This window comes from Coloeus monedula (assembly GCF_965178545.1).
Source record: "Coloeus monedula genome assembly, chromosome: 6".
NCBI classification, from domain to species: domain Eukaryota; kingdom Metazoa; phylum Chordata; class Aves; order Passeriformes; family Corvidae; genus Coloeus; species Coloeus monedula.
The window spans coordinates 58,047,226-58,065,892 of record NC_138786.1 but is presented as its reverse complement, the minus strand read 5'-3'; the positions used below and the strand labels follow the sequence as shown (position 1 = coordinate 58,065,892).

General features: G+C 44.9%; 1 protein-coding gene across 4 annotated transcripts in view; it reads left to right on the top strand.

The window, feature by feature from the left end:
* SYNE2 (spectrin repeat containing nuclear envelope protein 2) overlaps positions 1-18,667 on the top strand; it is a 174,294-nt gene that overhangs the window by 135,788 nt on the left and 19,839 nt on the right. For 2 of the 4 annotated variants that reach the window (XM_082284463.1, XM_082284461.1), the window contains 5 exons: positions 298-492; positions 1,204-1,329; positions 3,198-3,434; positions 7,004-7,162; positions 8,069-8,235. In XM_082284463.1, coding sequence (XP_082140589.1) covers positions 298-492; positions 1,204-1,329; positions 3,198-3,434; positions 7,004-7,162; positions 8,069-8,235 — 884 coding nt within the window. Of the gene's footprint in view, positions 1-297; positions 493-1,203; positions 1,330-3,197; positions 3,435-7,003; positions 7,163-8,068; positions 8,236-18,667 lie in introns of those variants that run through there. The other 2 variants (XM_082284462.1, XR_014226546.1) reach the window with 2 other exon arrangements.

Sequence of the window (18,667 nt, the reverse complement as noted above, 5' to 3'; positions counted from 1 at the left end):
TGTACTGAGTAACTCATACAACTGAATTTCCATCTTTTTTAGACTGCTGCCATATTTTACCATATAGATTCAGTCTGGGAAATGGTATGGTAGAGTTTTATAAATCAAAATAGCAGAGAAAATACGATTTTTCTGAAATCAAAGAAGCAGGTAGGAGAAGATCTATTGATTACTCTTCCATGAATGTTAACAAAGTAGCATCTTGTGAGTAATCTTCCCAAGTGAAATACTGGTAAAGCACTTCTGTAACTTTCTAAGAACCACTTAGAAAGTTAATTTTTTTTTTGTCTTTTCAAGAGTAAGGCAGTGATCCTTCAGAGGTGGCAAGCCATGTACACCTTGGTCATCGATGTCGGGGAGAAGCTGCGCACAGTCTCCGATCCCGAGACCAGCGCTGCTCTCCAGGAGGAGCTCAGCCAGTTACAGCAGCGCTGGGGGAAAACCCAGGCCCTGCTGGAGAAGAAGAAGATGCAGTTCAGTGGCACCCTACAGGTAGATGATGCCCCCCACCACCTGCTGCTCTGGCATTGGGTCTCAAGAGCTTCCCTGTCCTACCATCTCCAGGGCTGAGCTGCTGCTCGCTGCGGGAGCACTCTGAGGGAAGTGCCTGTCATGTGTCATCAGGGCTTGTGGGAAGCTAAAACTGTGGTCCCCTGATTCTCCAAAGCAAATTGAGTTGGTTTTCATTTCTTGGAACATTGGATGTTCCTGCTTTGCTTGTTCTCATGCTCCCCATGGCCTGGAGCTCATGCCTGCTTTGGGCTGTGAAGCTAAACTTTAGCTTAGAGTTAACGTGATTTGTTCCTCCTCACATTGCTGAACATGTAAACAGAAGGGCCAGTCATATTTATTTCGTTAGAGCATTGAATTGGCTTTCGTGGCTAAGTAGTACATTAGGTGTGTCTCAAAATACTGTCGGTGATAAAACCCCCAGTGCAAAACCCATGCTTAAAGCCTCTCCGGTTGAACAAAACAAAATGAGCAGAAATGCTCTCTCAGGCAAGCCTTAAACAGGAGAGGCTTGAAGTTCTGTTAAGCCAAGCACCATATCCTTGTGGCTGTCACTATGTAGCAGAAAAAAAAATTCAAAAAACTAGAGCACATGATTGATTATTTCAGTGGGTTGAAGATGCTATTTTGTTACATATCCATGTGGTTTGGTATGTCCTCACCTTTTATACTTCCTTGGGTCTCCTTGACCAGACTTGTGACCGCTTTGAAAAGCAAACCAAGGAACTGGAAAGCAGATTGCAAGCGCTAAAGGAGAAAGTAAAAGATCCACTCCCTGTTGAACATGAAGAGCTCCACAAAGCCAAGGAACATATTAAGGTATGAACAGCCATATTGTATTTAAATTTGCACAACACCTCATCCCTGTAAAATCAGTTTTCCTTCTTACCTGCTCTTCAGTGACACTGAATTTCTCTCCTTTACACCATCCTGATTGCTGCTAATCTCCGAAATCCAGCTGGCCAAGAAGATTATGGGTAGTAGTAGTGTTTGGAATTTTTTTCCTGCTTCTGTTCCTTTTACAATCTGAATTTATAAAATAAGTAGTTTCTCAGACAAAAGGGAAAAAGCTCCCTTCTCTCAGCTCAATTGGCTGCTATCCCTATGACTGAATCTCCCTTTTTGTTTCCCAGTCCATTTTGCACATGGAGTTCCTCAGGCAAGAGACCTTGTAATTCTGCAAAGCACCATACATACCTTCAGGATCTGGGAATAATTAAAGAGAAGGAAAATTAAGAGTAAGGGAGTGGCAAAATTCCTTGCAGCCCATAGTGCACCATGAAAATTAAATGGCAAGAAAACCATTTCCAAGGGATAGGAGACATTTTGTCTGGAGTGGTCAGTCTTTCATCATCCTTTTATGAAGTGAATTGTTGACCTGTGTAGTGGGAACAAATAAGCTTATTAACAAGCCAAGGCTTTGAACTCATTATCAGCTGTCTGAAATCTGCTTTGTGAGTGCTGGCTGCCTTTCCCACAGCAGCAGCCTTGCTGTAGCCCTGAATTATCTGTGAGATGGGAGCACACAGCTTCTGCCTCTTATCCCAGCAAGAGAAATTCAGCTGTAGAGGCATCAGGGTCAGACAGTGCCAGTGCAAGTGCTGCTAGCAGGTGTCATAGTACAATAAAGGACTAAAATGGCATGGGAGAGAAGGGACCTCCTTTCCTCTCCCTGCTTTTCACTTCTATATGGAATAAAGCTATTTTTCTTTCAGTCCTGGACCTTATATGAGGCTAGCAAAGTCCTATGAAATTCCATAGATAGGTCTGTTAATGCGGGGATTCGTCCCTTGTTACGATATATAACTTCATGTGTGTACGTCTGTAGGAGTACTGTGATCTCAGGTAAATTTTAGTAAGGTTTGTTTGGTTTTTTCCTCTAGTGTTGAAGCTGGGTCCAAGACCTGTGAAAATCCTCACAGGGCTTAGACCCAGCACACTTCTGACACAAACACTCACAGGTTTTTTTCCCTTTAAAAATAAGACAAACTTATTATTCTCTCTAGAAGTTTTTTTTTCTGTTTGATGAACCAGTTACCCTTCCCAGCAGCCTTTTTGAAAAATAGGACCTAGGACCTTGTGTGTAGAGTGTCATATTCCCTAGCTGCACGCAGTGGTACCTCTGCCTTTTTGGTGACAATTATAACAGTGTTAAGAAAAATATGTAACTCACAATAAAGAGAAGGGGGAGCTGGAAGAGCAAAGCAGAAAAGAGAGCCTGTTTTCTGTGAAAAAGCAGTTTAAAAGCTCCACATTCCTGACAAATCTGAGGAAGTGCCTATGAAATCATTCATTAGAGAAGGGAACTGATTTAATTTCTTTTTGTGTTTAGAAAAATAACCTGTAACTGGAGCAAATGCAGGTGGAAAGCAACTTGTCCAAAATAATTATAACAGGAAAGAGGGAAACCCTGAAGAAGCGGGCATGTGCCAGCCTGGGTGTGAGACCCCAAACGCTGCCCTGGAGCATGGGGAGCTGCGGGGGCCAAGTTGCGTTCTGGCACTTTGGGATGCAGTGATGGTACCAGTAGATCAGCTGGGGCACTGCCATGGGCTCCAGTGGGCTCCAGTGGGTTCTGGTGGGGGTCCAGTGGGGTTCCAGTGGTCTCCCGGGGACCCTGGCCAGCCCAGCCCCACTGGAGAGCGCGACACAGGCGGCTGCACATTCCCTGCTCTCCTCCCCCACAGGCCAGGCAGGGGATTAGCGAGCAGGTTTGGAAAGCCGAGGAGCTTAGTGCCAAGGCTTGTGCCGGGTGCGTTTCCATGCAGGAGCTGGAGCAGTCGCTGGCAGACTGGGCCCACGACATGAAGGAGCTGCAGGCCATGAAGGCGGAGCTGGCGCACCTCATCCTCACCGAGGACATGATGGTGCTCAAGGAGCAAGTGGAACATTTGCACAGGCAGTGGGAAGAGCTCTGCTTGCGGGTAAGTCTTCGCCTCCTCGGGGGTTTGTAGCGGGATGATATCCATGGGGCCTGGCAGGGAAGGGGGAGCGAGTCAGCACAGGGGCTCTCCTGGGCTCTGCTCACTTTGGCAGTTCTGGGTGGGAGTGGGACTGCTCCTGGCGCAGCTGACTCAGGATGGAGCTCACCCTTTGTGTCCTGGACTGGCTGCTGAGGGTTTTGTTGCAAACCCTTTGTAAGAAGGGAGTGTGGAACTGCACAGAGCCCAGATGCAGCTGTTTACTGGAATAGGTGCCTTTGTTCCGGGCTGCCAGAGGGAGGGAGGGCGGGCTGGGGGGAGGGATGAGCACAGGAATTGCCAGAGGGCATGGAGCAGGCAAAGGAAGAGGGAAGTTAAAATGCCAGCAGAAAGAAAACTTAAATGTGTTTAAATACTGACTCTTTTGTCAGTATTTAAACACATTGAGAACTTGTCTTTTTTGTAGCAGTAAAATGCTGTGAAACATTTACATTCTTTGTGGCTTGTTGCTGTATTACATTTAATTTAGTGTTGCGTGTCAAATTGCTGGGGAACATTTACAGCAAAGTCACATGGACTTGATTCATTAGGTTATTATGCAGTTTGAATGTGTGTTTACTTTGCCCTCTTAACAGGATCGGAAGAGTTTACTGGGTCTTAAGTTACTCTGGGGGGCTCTGCACACCGGCAAGCCAAAAACTCTTGCCTCTCTTTACTCACAAGTAAATAGCTTTTATTTTACAGTTTGTAAAGAAGTATTGAAGCCAGTTAGTATTTTCTTTCTAACCCTTACACAGGCAGAGGTAAAGCAGTCTTGGTAGGGATGTTGTCAGAGTAATGAACAGCTGTGCGTCTTTCACAAACTGTGTTGTGATGAAATAGTTATTTGGGTTAATTTTTTTTCTTGCATTGCAATGAGAAAGAAGAATTTCATCTCTTTGCCTTAAACTGGACAGTTGTTCTACAACCAATGTTTTCTCTGTTATTTTTTCTGAACTGTGAAAAAAATTCCAGAGACATCCTCTCCCCTCCTGAGAAATACAAGCCATTATTTTTTAAATGAAAATGCCTGAACCATTTTCCTAGTGGAAATCTGTAGTTAAGCCTATAAATGAGAGAACTTAGTTGTTTTTCATATTTTTGGTGAGCTGCTGAAGCCTGCTGTACCCTCTGTGTTGAATAGCCCTGAAAATTAAGCTGTTTTTTATATATGCTCGACTACAGTTTATCCAAGTAGTAATTTCCTGTAGTAATTTAAGTTCAGATTTTATTCAAAATTTCCATTTTAATTTCCTGAGGGAAAAATGTTTAGTTAAGTCTGTCTTGGTGGGAGGACAGAGGTGACAGTAATGTGACTGTGTTAGGCTGACAGAATCTGTAGTGGGAAGAATCTGTTCAGTGCTGCAGTGGAGGGAGGTCCTGAAATGTTCGCACAGCCCTAATGAGCCTCAGGAGAGCCCACACCAATGCTCACAACAGGGTAGGAAAGCAGACTTTATCAGCTCTGTTGTTGGCATGACTGCTTCATTTTGGATAACAAATCAGAGTCAAGATGTATTGTGTGGAGGAAAGTCTGCAGAATAAATGCAGGGAGGTGAAAGAGCAGGAGCGGCTGCAGCTGTCACGGCCACGGCCCTGGGGCAGCCAGATGCCTGTGCTCAACTGGGCAGGGGCAGACACGAGGAGGGAGCAGATGCACTCAAGGGATTAGCATTTACAGAGCTTCCCTTGCAAGGTGCATGTAGGTCACAGATTTAACCATTCGTCCCAGCCAGCGTCCCATTGGGCCTTGATGTTATTGTAGCCTTCTTTGGGAATGCACATGATGCTCACACTGTGGGTGCAAAATGGGGATGGTACCAGGGCAGCTGGGCAGAGGAGAAAGTGCTCAAAGCAATGGCTCGAAGGGTTCATGTTCCTAGAAGCTTGTCTGGGATTTTTTGGATCATTCCTGCTTTTTACCCCCAGCCTGTATTGCTTAGCCAGCCAAAAGGTGCTTCTTGCACTTAAAATCCTGCCTTGCCCTGTGCTTAGCAGACAAAAATGGAGTCCGAATCCTGTCAGGATTTAGTGATTGTTTTGCTGACAAGCATAGTCTGTTCTTCCACTGACCAAACAAACCCATCTCCACACATGGGAGATGCTGCAAGGGGTAAGGAAGGATGAAGGTTCACCCTCCAGATCTCTGAGGCTGAGGGTACAAGGGAGTATCCCAGAGCAGAGACACTCTTAGAAACTTTCTGAGGTCCCTGTCATCTCCAGACTTCTTCCTATGGGAAATTTTGGAGACCGTTTCCCTGTGTCCCAAGACAGTGCTTTCATCCTCATCTCTTGGCTTAGATTGTCATAAAGGATTCAGAAATCACTCTCACCTCTCCATGCCATCCTTGAAAACAAGTCAGAATTTAAAGAACAAAAGCAATATAGTGGCAGATGGCTTGGTGCCTTCTGTTTTGATCCTGGTGTTACAAGGAGCTGGTCTTACTTCCACACTACACACTTAAACTTCACTGGGGGTTACAAAATAATGTTAGAGATTAGTCTAGAAGGATCAATAATGGAATTTCCAGGAGTCATATGCTGTGGTGTATAAAATGCACGTGAGATGTGAAGAAGGAATGTTGCCTGCCATGGGGTGATATTTAGAATGGCCATTTACAGCCAAGACAAGCAAAATGTTATACACAGTCTTTAGACAAAGTTTATTGGTGAGAGTGAGGGGTTACTTGCTTTTCTTGCTTCGTTAGAGCTTGAACCATTTTTCACTTCCTTTGTCTCATATATCTTAGTGCAGGAATCCGTCAAGGTAAATAAATCAATACATATTTAAGAGCCCTAGGCTAGAGACAGGTGCTATTAGCTAGTTAGAAGAGTGACCCTGATTCTTTCTGAGATACTGGAGCAATGATAATAACTCTGCTTTTTCAGGCAGTGTCAGACCTTAATTTCCCTATCTAGACAATGTGTTTATCCATCCTGGAAAATGTATTTTTGATGGGGGGAAAAAAATCCATAGTTTTCAATGAAAAGGATAGATTCTTGATGCTGATTTTTTGGAATTTCTCCCATTACTGGTGGGCAAATGGAAAGAAAAAGAGGGAGGCTTTTATAGAAATAAAATAATTGCAGTCACTAGGTGCAAAGTTCCTCTCAGAGTGGCAGAAAAAGAACTTACCTAGGTGTTATTTCTCTCGTATTATATATGGGGCCATGCTAAACAGTATGTACTAATTATGTATTTTATATTCCTTCTGTGTTTGACATTTTCAGAATTTCACTGAGTAGTATTTAAATAGTTATATAAGCACATTATTTATAAAGCTGTCACTCAGTTTCATTCTTCTGAGGGAAGAGAATCTGATATTTGCTAGTCAACTTTTTACCCTGCTATCCAAAATAAGATGTAATAACAATCTGCTTTCTGGCTTTGAAAAGGAAAGTAGAATGCTTGATAACTGCTCCTGCAAAATGGAATAAGATCAAATGCAGACTAGAAATTAGAAGGCTCATAATTGCTGGTTTCCAGCCTGAGAAAACTGTTGCTAGAATTGAATGTGTGTGCTTTTCCATAGGTGTCCCTGCGGAAGCAGGAGATCGAGGACAGGCTCAATGCCTGGATCGTGTTCAATGAGAAGAATAAGGAGCTGTGCTCCTGGCTGGTACAGATGGAAAGCAAAGTGTTGCAGACTGCAGATGTTAGCATTGAAGACATGATAGACAAATTGCAGAAGGTAAGTGGTAATACTGTTTTTCTTTGATTGCAGTCAGGTAACTCATTATAGAGGCACCATTCCTCATGTATTCCTTGCTTCTTGGAAAGAAGGAATACAGACTTCACATACAGGCTTTTGTGAGATGAGCTTTTCTATCATTAGCTTTTCTTGGTGTTCAGTCTTGGAAAGACTTAAAGCAGAACAGAAATGCCACCTGACTGCATTTAGTCATGGAGTGTGATGTGTGTGAGCTGGTGTTTTGGGGCACATGTGAACACCCAGCACTGCTCAGAGTGGTGTCCTGGGAGCAGCTCACTGCTCTCACCACCTCCATCATCTACACAGCTGGTAGGCAGAGGGCAAAAAGATTGAAGGATGGGGTGGGTCTTATGCCAGGTGAACAAGAAGTTACCACAACCAAAAATAAAACCTAATTCTGCCCCTTCCCCTGTGGTAGTTGGTGCTTCCTAATACTTCTGTATTAGTTTCATTTTAAAGAAGACCATTATTGTCCTCCCCATGGCTAAAATGTCTCAGTATCTAATCCCAGATCTCCTCTGGATAAGAATACCAGGAAAATAAAGCCATCCTAGACCTGAATTTGGGTTCTTTTGAGGTAGCTTCATTGAAAAATTACATTAAATCAGGAAAACGAGATAAAATTAGAACATTAAATTGCTATTTTTGGGAATACTTACTCCTGGCACTTGTAAGTCTTTAAGCTGCTTATTTTTTCATAGATTGTGAGAGGGCTTCTTCATTGATGTTTTCTTTTTGTTTTAAGTGAGAGTTCTATATGCTAATATAGAAACCTCAGCCAAATCTGACTTCACATCACACGTGTGGGAAAAGAAACTGTTTTGTTTTGGTATTATTGTTTTGTTTTGCCCTGTAATTAAAGCAGCGTTTGTGTATGTTTATCAGGACTGCATGGAAGAAATAAACCTGTTCAGTGAAAATAAGCTTCACTTGAAACAAATGGGTGATCAGCTAATCAAGACTAGCAACAAGAGCCGAGTTGCAGAAATAGATGATAAACTCAACAAAATCAATGATCGCTGGCAGCACCTCTTTGATGTCATTGGAGCAAGGTAAGAAAATTATTTTCAATGTTTTGCGTGAGGTAAAAGTCAGAGGCTTGTGTCCTTGACCATCAGAAACAGAGTGATACGACTTTTCAGTTAAGTTGGAATTTATTATTGAGAGTCAGGCTGAAGGGAATGGTTTTTGTTGTAGCTTATTGCTGTATTATGACATCAAATGTCTTAATTTATCCAGTGGTAGAGGGCAGGGTGTAAGAATTCATATAAAATATCATTTTAATGAGGGGAGCATTGTAAAAGGAAGAGTCGAAGTAATCTCTCTGTTGCATGTGTTGAATTACAACTTAACTTTAAGGCAGTATGGTATGAGTTTATTTAGGCTTTTTAGGAGAGCCTCCTATTTTAACACAAGCCTCTCTTTCACCCTATGTGTGAATGCACAGAATTTAGGAATAGAGTCTATTCTGTCTCTGTAGACAGATTTATATAATGATAATGTTCCTTTTTTACATTCAAAAGTGTTTGAAATTTCATTTAATACCAGTGCTATTTCTTTACTCAGTCTCCCTCCTAAAAACAACTGAAAGACCGCATGAGTTTCTTTTAAATTCAGGATCTTCTGTATGATGGTGAAGTAGAAAATACTATCAGCTGAAATTAAAACAAAAACCTGCATAGCCTAGGCAACGACCTCTTTTTAATGGATTAAGCATCTTCATTTACTTGGCAGAGTTAAGAACATCATGATCATTTCAATATTAGCCTTACTGAGATGATTCCATTTCATTATTATCTCTGAGTTTCTGCCACAGCTTGGGAGGAGGATGCTGGGCTGGTCTCACCTCCTGCCAAGTTTATTAGTAATCCAGAAATAATAAAGCTAACACCAAATTAGTATTGGTCTCAAATTCCCTCCCAAGGTTTTGTTCTGCCTGTGATCCCCCTCTCTGGGCTCTCAGCAGCTCTGTTGCTCAGTAAAATTTGGGACAGATAATGAAGGTGGTTGTGCTGTGACAGTGTAGTGCTAAGTGTGCTGGGCCTTAATCAGGAATGAGATCTGAATTAATGGTGACACACGAGCTGTGAATGATTAAGCAGAAGCTGCCTTCTTAAGGTCTGACACTGCAGATAGACTTGCAATGGATGTCTCAAGGTGTCTTTGTTTTTAATCTGGTGTAAGAAAGCAAGCTTCACTTTAGAAATAGCACTTTTTCTGTTCTTACCTGATACTACTGTGTCACTTTTACAGCACTTCTATAATAATTTTTTGTTCCATGTGTTGGTGTTGAATTGCAGCAGTTTTTAAATGCAGATTAAAATGCACTGTTTTAAAAGCATGGCACATTTCTGGTAATCTTTAGGAAAATATGCCAAAGAACTGATGGGGCATTTAGAGAGATACCTGGCAAACTTACTCTCATACCCTGTGACAAGGACTTCTTTGTCTACCTGCTATGCCTTAAATGTTCACCTTCAGGCAAGTGTACAGTGGTGCTTTGAGGTACATTAATGTGGGTTTGTCTAGAGCATCAACAAGGCTCCCAGTATTTGGTATCTAAGTGGATATTGCAGCTACTGGGGAATGGGTGTGATGCTTTATGATTGTTCCTGTGTTCTTAATTCCAAATTGTCTGTAATATGCCAGTTTCTGCTTGTGATTTCCACCAACTTGGTGCTCAGGACAAGGCTAATGAACTGGAAAGGCCTGGCAAAATGTGATTTTTAAGCAGCTCCCTCTGTGGTCCAAGATTATCAGGCATCCCTGTGGGCTCTGCTGGTCCCCTTGGAGTTAATACTAAGAGAGGTTCAGCATATGGCAGTGTTTTGCAGCACCTCTCCTCCCTCACCTAATCCACCTTGCTTGGGCTTGGCTCTCAGCTGCTTAGTCATAAGTAACCGCCAGACCAGACACTCACAACAGACTCTGAGTACACTCCTGAGAGTTTATTTTGCCCTGTTATAACCTTCCAACTTTCTGCTTTGAGTTTGCTGCTATGGTGCTGGCTTGCCACTGAGATTTGATGTCTGAGGGAATTAAATTAGACATCAGTTAACTGAAATGTCCACCTCACTCACAGGTGAACTTTGGGGCACTCAAGATGAGGTTCCTCCTGTGCTTTTGAGTAGCCTCTGTTAAGCTCAGGTGATGGTGGGGAGGCAGCAGTTCAGCCCATCACCAGTGTGACACAAATTGGGCATCTTTGAGGTAGAGCAGAGAGGAGCAAAGAGCCTTGGTCTGGAGGCGAGGTGACCTGCAAGTGTGGGTTGTGATGGCCCATGCTGATAGACTGTCTCCTTCCTTTTCAGTTTGCTTTTGCAGAAACTGTTTAAAAAATTGTATTGAAGCTGTGTTGAAAGAACACACGAAAAGGATGCAGGCAGAATTTTGTTGTCCCTGCTGGATTAAGCCATCATAGTCCAGACATCCTCTCACAGTCTGTGGAGGCTGGAGGGAATGGCTGTGCATCCACTGCAGCCCTGCAGAAGAGACTGGAGCACTGCACAGGTGATGCCATGTCAGCAGACCTGTGCAAAGCCCTTTTTATTGGGCACTGCTTCATGGCTTGGGGAAAATTAGAGGAATGGAGGAGATGCCTCTGGGGAAGGAGTGCCAAAGGGCTCTGGAGGGTTTGAGGATAGGGCAGTGCTCCTGGAGAGAAGTGACAAATTTTGACTGTGGTGCAGAGAAAATCTTGTCTTTCTCCTGAAAAAAGGTTACTTGTAGGAACTTATTTTCACAGCACCTCCATGAAATGAGGAGGTAGTTTTGCTCCTGTCTTTTCAGATGAGTAGCTGTGGCAAATAAAATTGAAGTGAAGATTTTCTGAGGTTTTGCATGCCAAACCTGTGACCACTTGAAGCTCTTTTTTTTGGTCAAATATTACAACTTCAGCCATTTCTGTTAAACACACAATGAGCTGCTGCTTTTATTTGTACTTGAACCTGGCTCCCAGTGGCCCACCCACCATCACAGGAGCAAGGACCAAATTTCACTGTGTCTTCATCGCAGGCCAAGGTTTGGGAAGGAAGTGAGCTACAGAGCCAGGCAAGGAGTAGGAGAAGATGCATATTGAGTAGCTGTGTGTTCAAAGCCAGTTCTTCATTTTTGGGCACTGAATCTTTCTTGTAGATGGGCGCTTTTTGATCCTGTGGTTCAAGACTAAAACATAACCTGTATCCACAAAGGAATCTAATTGAGATATATTGCCAGCTTCAGTTCTGTGGTTGCTAATGTCCCCATGGCTGTCCCTGCAACCTGATTAACATTTTATCTTCTCTGTAGTGCAGTGTATGGCTGTGTGATACCAACATGAAACCAAAGCAGCCTGGAAGCCAATGTATCAATGCAGAGCATTCCTCCTGATAGCTTATTTCACCTTTTTTAAACCAATAAATGTCCTGGGACAGATGGGCAAATTAGGTGAGCTCCCCATTTAGTCCTGAAGTGATTCTCTTAGTTTGTGGTGACAAGCTCAGATTTGCCATATGGCTGCACTTGCAGGACTTAACTCTTCCATTATCTGCCTGTGCTCAGCCTGTGTGGTGACAAAAGCTTTGCCTTGCGTGTTGCATCAAGCCACCATCTGACTGCAGACTTGGTCCCAAATGTTAATTTTCATGGGATAAAGTAACCATCAAGGCATTAGCATGCCTGGAAAGAAGAACAAATGAATTCTGTTCAGCTCAGAAGATACCCTTACCATGGGAGGTTTGTGCTGAAGTCTTTGTTGAGGGATGGGGGATACAAACACACTAACAGGCAGGAAGGGAGTGTTGTGTTGGCTGTAAGGATGGACACAGAAAATCTCTTCTTTCGTTACTGAAGCAGTAGGAAGAGGAGTGCACAGGCTGCATGAGGGTGGTAGACAACCAAAAACCCAGGGAGTGGGGTTTACATCCTCAGTACCACTCTGGAGCAGCACTCCTGGGTCATGCATTAACAGACAAGAACTAGCAAGGAACTGTGCTGTGCACAGCCATGTTCCTCGGTGCCCTTTCCTGGGCCATCCACCACTGATTCTAACTCCAGGCTCTGCTTCCCAGCCCACTGAGGAAACCTTTTCCTTTTGCATTGCTGTTTGCAGAGTGCCTGCTGTCAGGCTGGAGGAGCACCCCTGTGTCACTGGAGGATGTCTGCACTGCCTGGGGCTGTGCAAAGCATTTGGATGATGCTTGAGCCTTCATTAGAGCCACCAAGGGCATCAGGAGCTGCCTCCAGCAGTTTTGGGTCTGCAGACCTCTGCAGTAACTGATGTTGCATTTCTGCACCACTGGGCATCCTGCAGCTCTTGCCACTTGCCACCAAGCTGTGGAAGGGGGATGCCATTTCTCAGCTGCTCTGGCTACAGGCATACTGATGTGTTTTCTTACTTGGTGGGTCTGGTGCATGTTTTCAGCCTTGTGGAGAAAGGCAAAGTTTTTGTGTATGTAGCAGGAATGGATTCAAATGACTGCGACCTTTAAAGCAAGCATGAAAATAGGGAAGCTAGCAAGGTCAAATGTGCCTTCTCATTCTTTTAAATGCAACTGGCCTTGGCAACTGGGTCTTTTCCCTGTGTTTGCAAGCTGTCAGCATCATTGCATAGTCCAGGAATCTTAAACTGCCACACTCAAAGTCAGCCCTTTCCTTCCTTCATCGAACTTGGGAGATTCAACGTGTTTTCAGCTCTTTCCTGCATTCCCTGGGGGGCTGAAATTCCCAAACAGACAGAAACTTCTCAGGTTGCAAAAAAAATGTGAAGGAGTTGAAGCTCTCCAGTGACACCACTTTGTGGTGTGCTGGGGGTCCACGGAGGCTTTATGGGGAGTTGCAGTGAGCTGCCAATTTCCTCTCCTCCCTTTCACCCTTCACTGTGGTTGGGTTGCCCCGAAAGTCACTCTGACAGCAGCAGGGCCCAGGTGGTGGGTTTGGGGAGTGAGTTCACAGCACCTCTCAGCTGGTCTCTGTTTATTTTCCACCACGCTGATCACCCTTTGGCAGGGCAGACAATCAGGCACCACGTGTTGGTGTGCTGTCCTACCCTGTGGCAACCCACAATCAGTGTGGGTGCACTCTGGGTTCAAAGGTCTTTTTAAATTGCTGCAGATCAGTACTGCATGGCAAGGGAAGCAAAATACGCTGGAGAAAGGCCTCCCCAGGTAAATAAGACAGCAACGTCCAGCAGAATTGTGCTGGTTCGTGGCAGTACCCCTGTAGAATTTCATTCTTGGGGGTTTTTTTGGTATGCAAAGTATGTGGATGGTTGAAATCTCACTTACAAAGTGCCTGCTTTCTCTCCGTGTTCTCTCTGTCCTTTGAGGATTACGCTTCTCTCCAGTGTAAAAGCTGTGACAGAATTCATTATTGTCTCAGGCATGATGGTTGGGCTTATTTTGGTTATGCAATGTGTGCAGGGAGCAGGAGGAGCTGGCAGTGCAAGGGGAGTCCTTGTCTTCTGCACACTGTCTTCATTCCCAGTGTCTGCCTGCAAAGCTGGGGGTTATCTCCCCATTTGCTCAGATTTACCATTTCAAATGTGGTTTTGAACCACCCTGGACAATAAACTGTGGAGGTGACTGGGCATGATTTCCTTGTGCAGTTGTCCAAAGCCCTCTCACAGTGTGCTGTGTCCTCCCAGGCACTGTGTGTTCTGCCATGTGAGCCATCAGCAAGTCAGTACAGGTCTGTGGAAAATTACCTGAATACTGAGAAACGTTTGATTTCAAAATCATTCTTTGCATTTTTGGTGGGATTATCACAACTACTTTATTTTTTTCCTGATACTGGCTGGGTGGGGAATGACTTGTAACCCAAGGTTCTCTGACTTCCGCCTTTTTTTTCCCACCCCGTGATCTCTGGCAGTCATAACACACAGAAATCATGACAGTGTGTTTTTCCACAAACGAATGATATCATAAATGAAGATTAGAGGTTATTTTGTCCTCGGGCATAACAGGCTATTTGCACTGGAGGCCTTCTGCCTGCTCTGGAAGGGTAAAGAGAGGACAGGTTAGTGTGGGGGGGATTTAATTCGTACTTAATTACCAGGGATGTAGTGGTAAAGGCGAGAAAGCAGAACGCAGGGGAAGTAAGGATACATCTTTGTACGTGGTGCCTGTGCGTGGATGTACGTGTGCTCGTTTTTTTGGGTTCGCTTCAGACTGACTCTGCTGCAAATCATCCGGGTCTGAGGCTCCAATCCCTCTTTCTCCCAAGAAATGAGCACCGCATCCACCTTTCTCGGTGCCGGAGGCTCCAGCCCGCAACCTTTTTGTCGCCAGCCGCGGGCAGCCGCCCGGCGTGCGCTTCCTCACGTGCTAGTCATTCTCTTGTGTCAGAATAAAGCTCTCGTGGTTTTGTTCTGAGGAGGGATGCGGCCGTTCGCCAGGTAAAAATCCCAACGCAAAACGCAGGGGTTAAAATAGGGGGGAGAGAGAGCTCCGGTGTCCCCCCAGCTCAGGGTCGGGGAGGAGGAGGACGGGCGAGCTTTTCCCCCCCCCCAACACGCGGGATGCTAAAGCGGCGAATAAATAGGGCATCTGTGGAGGAGGGGTTTCCTCTTCCATGCCTGCCTGGTCGCACAGACGGTCCCCCCTTGCAGCTTGGGATTTGCAAGCTGAGGAATGGTTTTCTCGTGCGAACCGTAAGTGCCGTGTGGGTGCGCGGCCGCGGGCGCGGTGCCGGTGGGTTCTGGAGGAGCAGCGGGACCCGGCGGCCGCGGGGGGGGAGCGATGGATGCGATGGATGCGCTGCGCCACTGCCTCGCCGCAGCTCGCCTTGGACAAGTGGATGAGTGGGAAGTGCGGCACGTTAGCAGCAGGAATAGTGCTCAGGGGCCTCTCGCTTGCAATCAGCTGTGTTCGGGGGCCGGCACCCGAGGCGGTGGAGAGCCGTGGTAACAACCTTTGGGCTCGCCGGCGGGGGTGACGAGAGAAAAGCCTCCCCCAAAGCCTCCTCCAAAGCCTCCTCCGGCGCGCCCGCCGCTTCTCCCTGCGCGCACACACCCACGGGCACGGGGCGGCTGGCACGGCACCAGCACGGACCGAGAAATGGCCTTGCCTTTCATACGAAAGGCCTAAGACCTGCCTTTGGCATCACCTCCCCAAACCGCGTCTTTTGTGCCTCACACGGTTAAGCTCCCCCTGCGACTCACTGAACAAAGGTTTCCTGGGCTGTGCATCTCATTGTTTTGCCGCTGGTAAACAATCCTGTCAGCTGGCAGGGCCATTTCAGCCCCTCCTCCTCCTCCAAAAGACATGTATGGTAGTCGTTTTTTCTTATGACATTTGCACTTGTGAAGGAGAGTTTAGAATATATGTCAGGATGTTTTCCATTCTTTCAGACACTAAAATTTGAATGCTACTATTTACCTTATTTGAGCTTCCCCCCGTACCTTTTCCTGCAGCATTTTGACAGCTAAAGCAATGCAATTGGCATGCATTTTGTAATTCTTTTTGTTTGTGTGAATACATTTCAATCAACCTAGAAGCTCCTCCTACTGCTAGGTAATTCCTGAGTAGTTACTACAAATACACTGTGTATTTCTGGGGCCATGCAGTGACACAGCCTGAGACAGCTTAATGATTTTCTCTTGTAACCCAATGCTGGCAACTACATTGAGGGTATTAAGACCCAAATCCAATCTCGAGTCAGGTCAGTTAGTCCTTCTGTTCACGTTTGCAGACAGCTTTTAGTTGTAATCTCCTAGTTTTGTTCTTTTTCTGCCACTTCTATTGTGGTGTAAAGATTAAAATATTTAAAAACTGGCTTTGTTTGGCTTATCCCAGGCAACTAATGCATGTGTCTGAGTGCTAATCAGGGTGGTTTTTTAGCTTGGCCCATTGCAAAGGACAAGACAAGTCTGAATTTGTCAGGTTTTTTTGAGATTAGTGGTGATATTTTAATTGGATTTTTTAATATTATTATCTTCTTTTTTTTCCCCTTCTGGAGGCATGTTGAATTGTGGCAGGTGAGTTCTCAGTGGGAAGTGAACAATGGATAAGTAGGCCTTCTTTCTGTAAACAGTAAGTTTTTCCTGTTTGACCAATCTCAATTAACCTGAGAATCACATTTCGTAGAGGAAGAACTCCATCAACAGTGGTGGCATGTTCCATCCTCTGGAAGAAGCTGGTTTTCTTTGCTGCACTTGAACTTTTAGTGCTGTTAATTGACTGTGTGTTGGGTGATTGATCACCTGGACCTGGTGGGAAGCTTTTGCCCCCAGGCTTGGAGGATTGCACTGTGCACCCCCACCCCGCTCCCAGAAGGGCTGTCTTTACCCAGAAATGGTCAGGATGCATCTCAAAAGACTTCAAGAAGTTTCCTTCATGCAAAGAGCAGGTGTTTTGTAAGACTATTTTCAGTGGGCAGATATGCATCTGAGAATGGTGGTTGCAAACTAAGACTTTTATGAATGTAATTAGTCTGTTTCACTCTTTTCTTTGAGCTGTAGCCAGGGAAATGGCAGTTGCCTGTGACTTCTGTGCAAGCTGAGGATACTCATGTTTTTCATCATTTTACCTCTTGCTTCAGTGTAGAACTCTGCCCTTTTCCTTGGGCTCTGTGTCTGCTGACAGGAGCACATCAGCCAGTGAAATATCTGGACAAGGCTGCCCTCCCATTTATGCACTGCACTAGTATGAAGTTTTGTTAGGTTTTTAGTCTTCTTTGGCTGCTTAGCTCAAGTTTGAGATTAATGACTTAGTGCATTAAGGGTGTTTAAATGACTGGCAAATGCCAAATTCTATCCAGAATATATAACAGATTAAATTACTTAATTACAATGGTGTGTCTAGTGACAATTGCTAGAAAGTAAATACAAGCTTTCAGTACCACAATGATGCTGTCTTTGAGACTGTTGCTTCTATTAACACTAGATGATAAAGATCCTTATACTTATGGTGATATTCATAATTTGAAATTCAGAGTGATTTCTAATCTAAAACAATATTGGAGTGGTGGTGCAAAAAGGCATGCTTGGACTCTAAAACTGTTGCTTCTTAAATTTATTTAATGTGCTTTCAGTCATGAAGACACTTATTTACAATGCAATATCGTTTGGTTTTGCTTTGGACTTCCTTGTCTGTGTTCATCTGTCCACTATGCAGACTGAAGAAAGATGTTTTGCAACCTGTGAATTTTTCTGTAATGCAGCTTAGGGGTGGGAAGCAGGTGGATATAGGCAGAGACAGGAGCACAGGCGGCCAGAGATGATCCTGAGCAGCACAGTAAGCTGTGCTTTCAGCAGGTCAGGTGTGCCATCAGATGGTCCCAACATGTGCATGTCTCCAGAGCAGTTGTGGGAAGCATCACAGAATATGCAGGAACTAAATTGCCATGGAGTACAGTCAGGGACAGGGTGGAGATCAAGCCTTGCTTTCCTCCTGAGTGGCCTGAAGTCATGCAGAGTTAATAATGCAACAGTGTAGATGTTCAGCTGTGACTCTTCGATTCTGTGCTCAGCACAGAGCCTGTATTGTCCATCTCTCCAGGGAAAAGGGTTCCCGAGTCACCTGCCTTTGGAGGACTACATGCCTTGGTAGTCTGCTGAGCATCATAACCAGTCAGATCCAAATTGACTGGTGGGAATAGGGCAGAGCAGGAGTTAGTTCTTCTGGATAAATAACTGCCAGCCCATGACAGCACCAGAAAATGTTGCAATGGCATGTTCATTGAGTGCCATTTAGTAGAAGCAAAACCAGGAGCAGGAAGATTTATACAGCAGCTGTTTGCTTGGGAGCCAGATGCTGTCTGCATACAGGGTTGAACTTGGGAGCAGAGTTCTGAAAAAAAAGCTCGTTAAGAAAAGTAAGAGCAAATGCTTTTGTCATGCACTGGTTTCCTTTCAATCAGCTCCAGCAGTGGAAAGCAGAGTCAGTGTAAAGGGGCAGAGGCAGGTGCTTTGCACCTCTGTCAGCAGCTCTGTGGGTACAAGGCAGGAACATCGACTTGGGCCAAGTCCTTCAGGCTGGTTTGCAGGGTTACATGAGTCAGACAATACCAATTTTACTTTGTGAGAGTGCAGAGTTGTTAAATACCTGCCAGGAGCTTTAGTGTAGGACTGTGTTCTTCGAACCCTCACAGAACAACTGAAAGTACTGCCTGGTGCTTTTGGGACAAGAGGTAGGGGAAGCTTTCCATGCTCCTAATCCATATGAGACCCTAAATTTTCTGGCCTTACTCTGTACCTTGACACTAAACAACAGGACTGAACAAATCCAGCAGGATTATTCCCATATCTCCTCCATAAGTGCTTTACCTTGAATCAAGTGTCTAGCTGACATGTGTATCCTCTTTGGTTACCTTAAGGTTGTTAATAAGATCAGTTGTTGCTTACAGGGTGGCATATTCATTATGGATTAGGTATCCTGCATGTCTTCTGTCACTGTACCATCAGGCAACTGCAAAACCCACTCATTACTGGCAGTTTGGACCGCTCTTCTCTAAAACTTGGCAGGATGGTTTGGTAGCAGGCAGGACAGTGGGCCAGGACACTGTTCA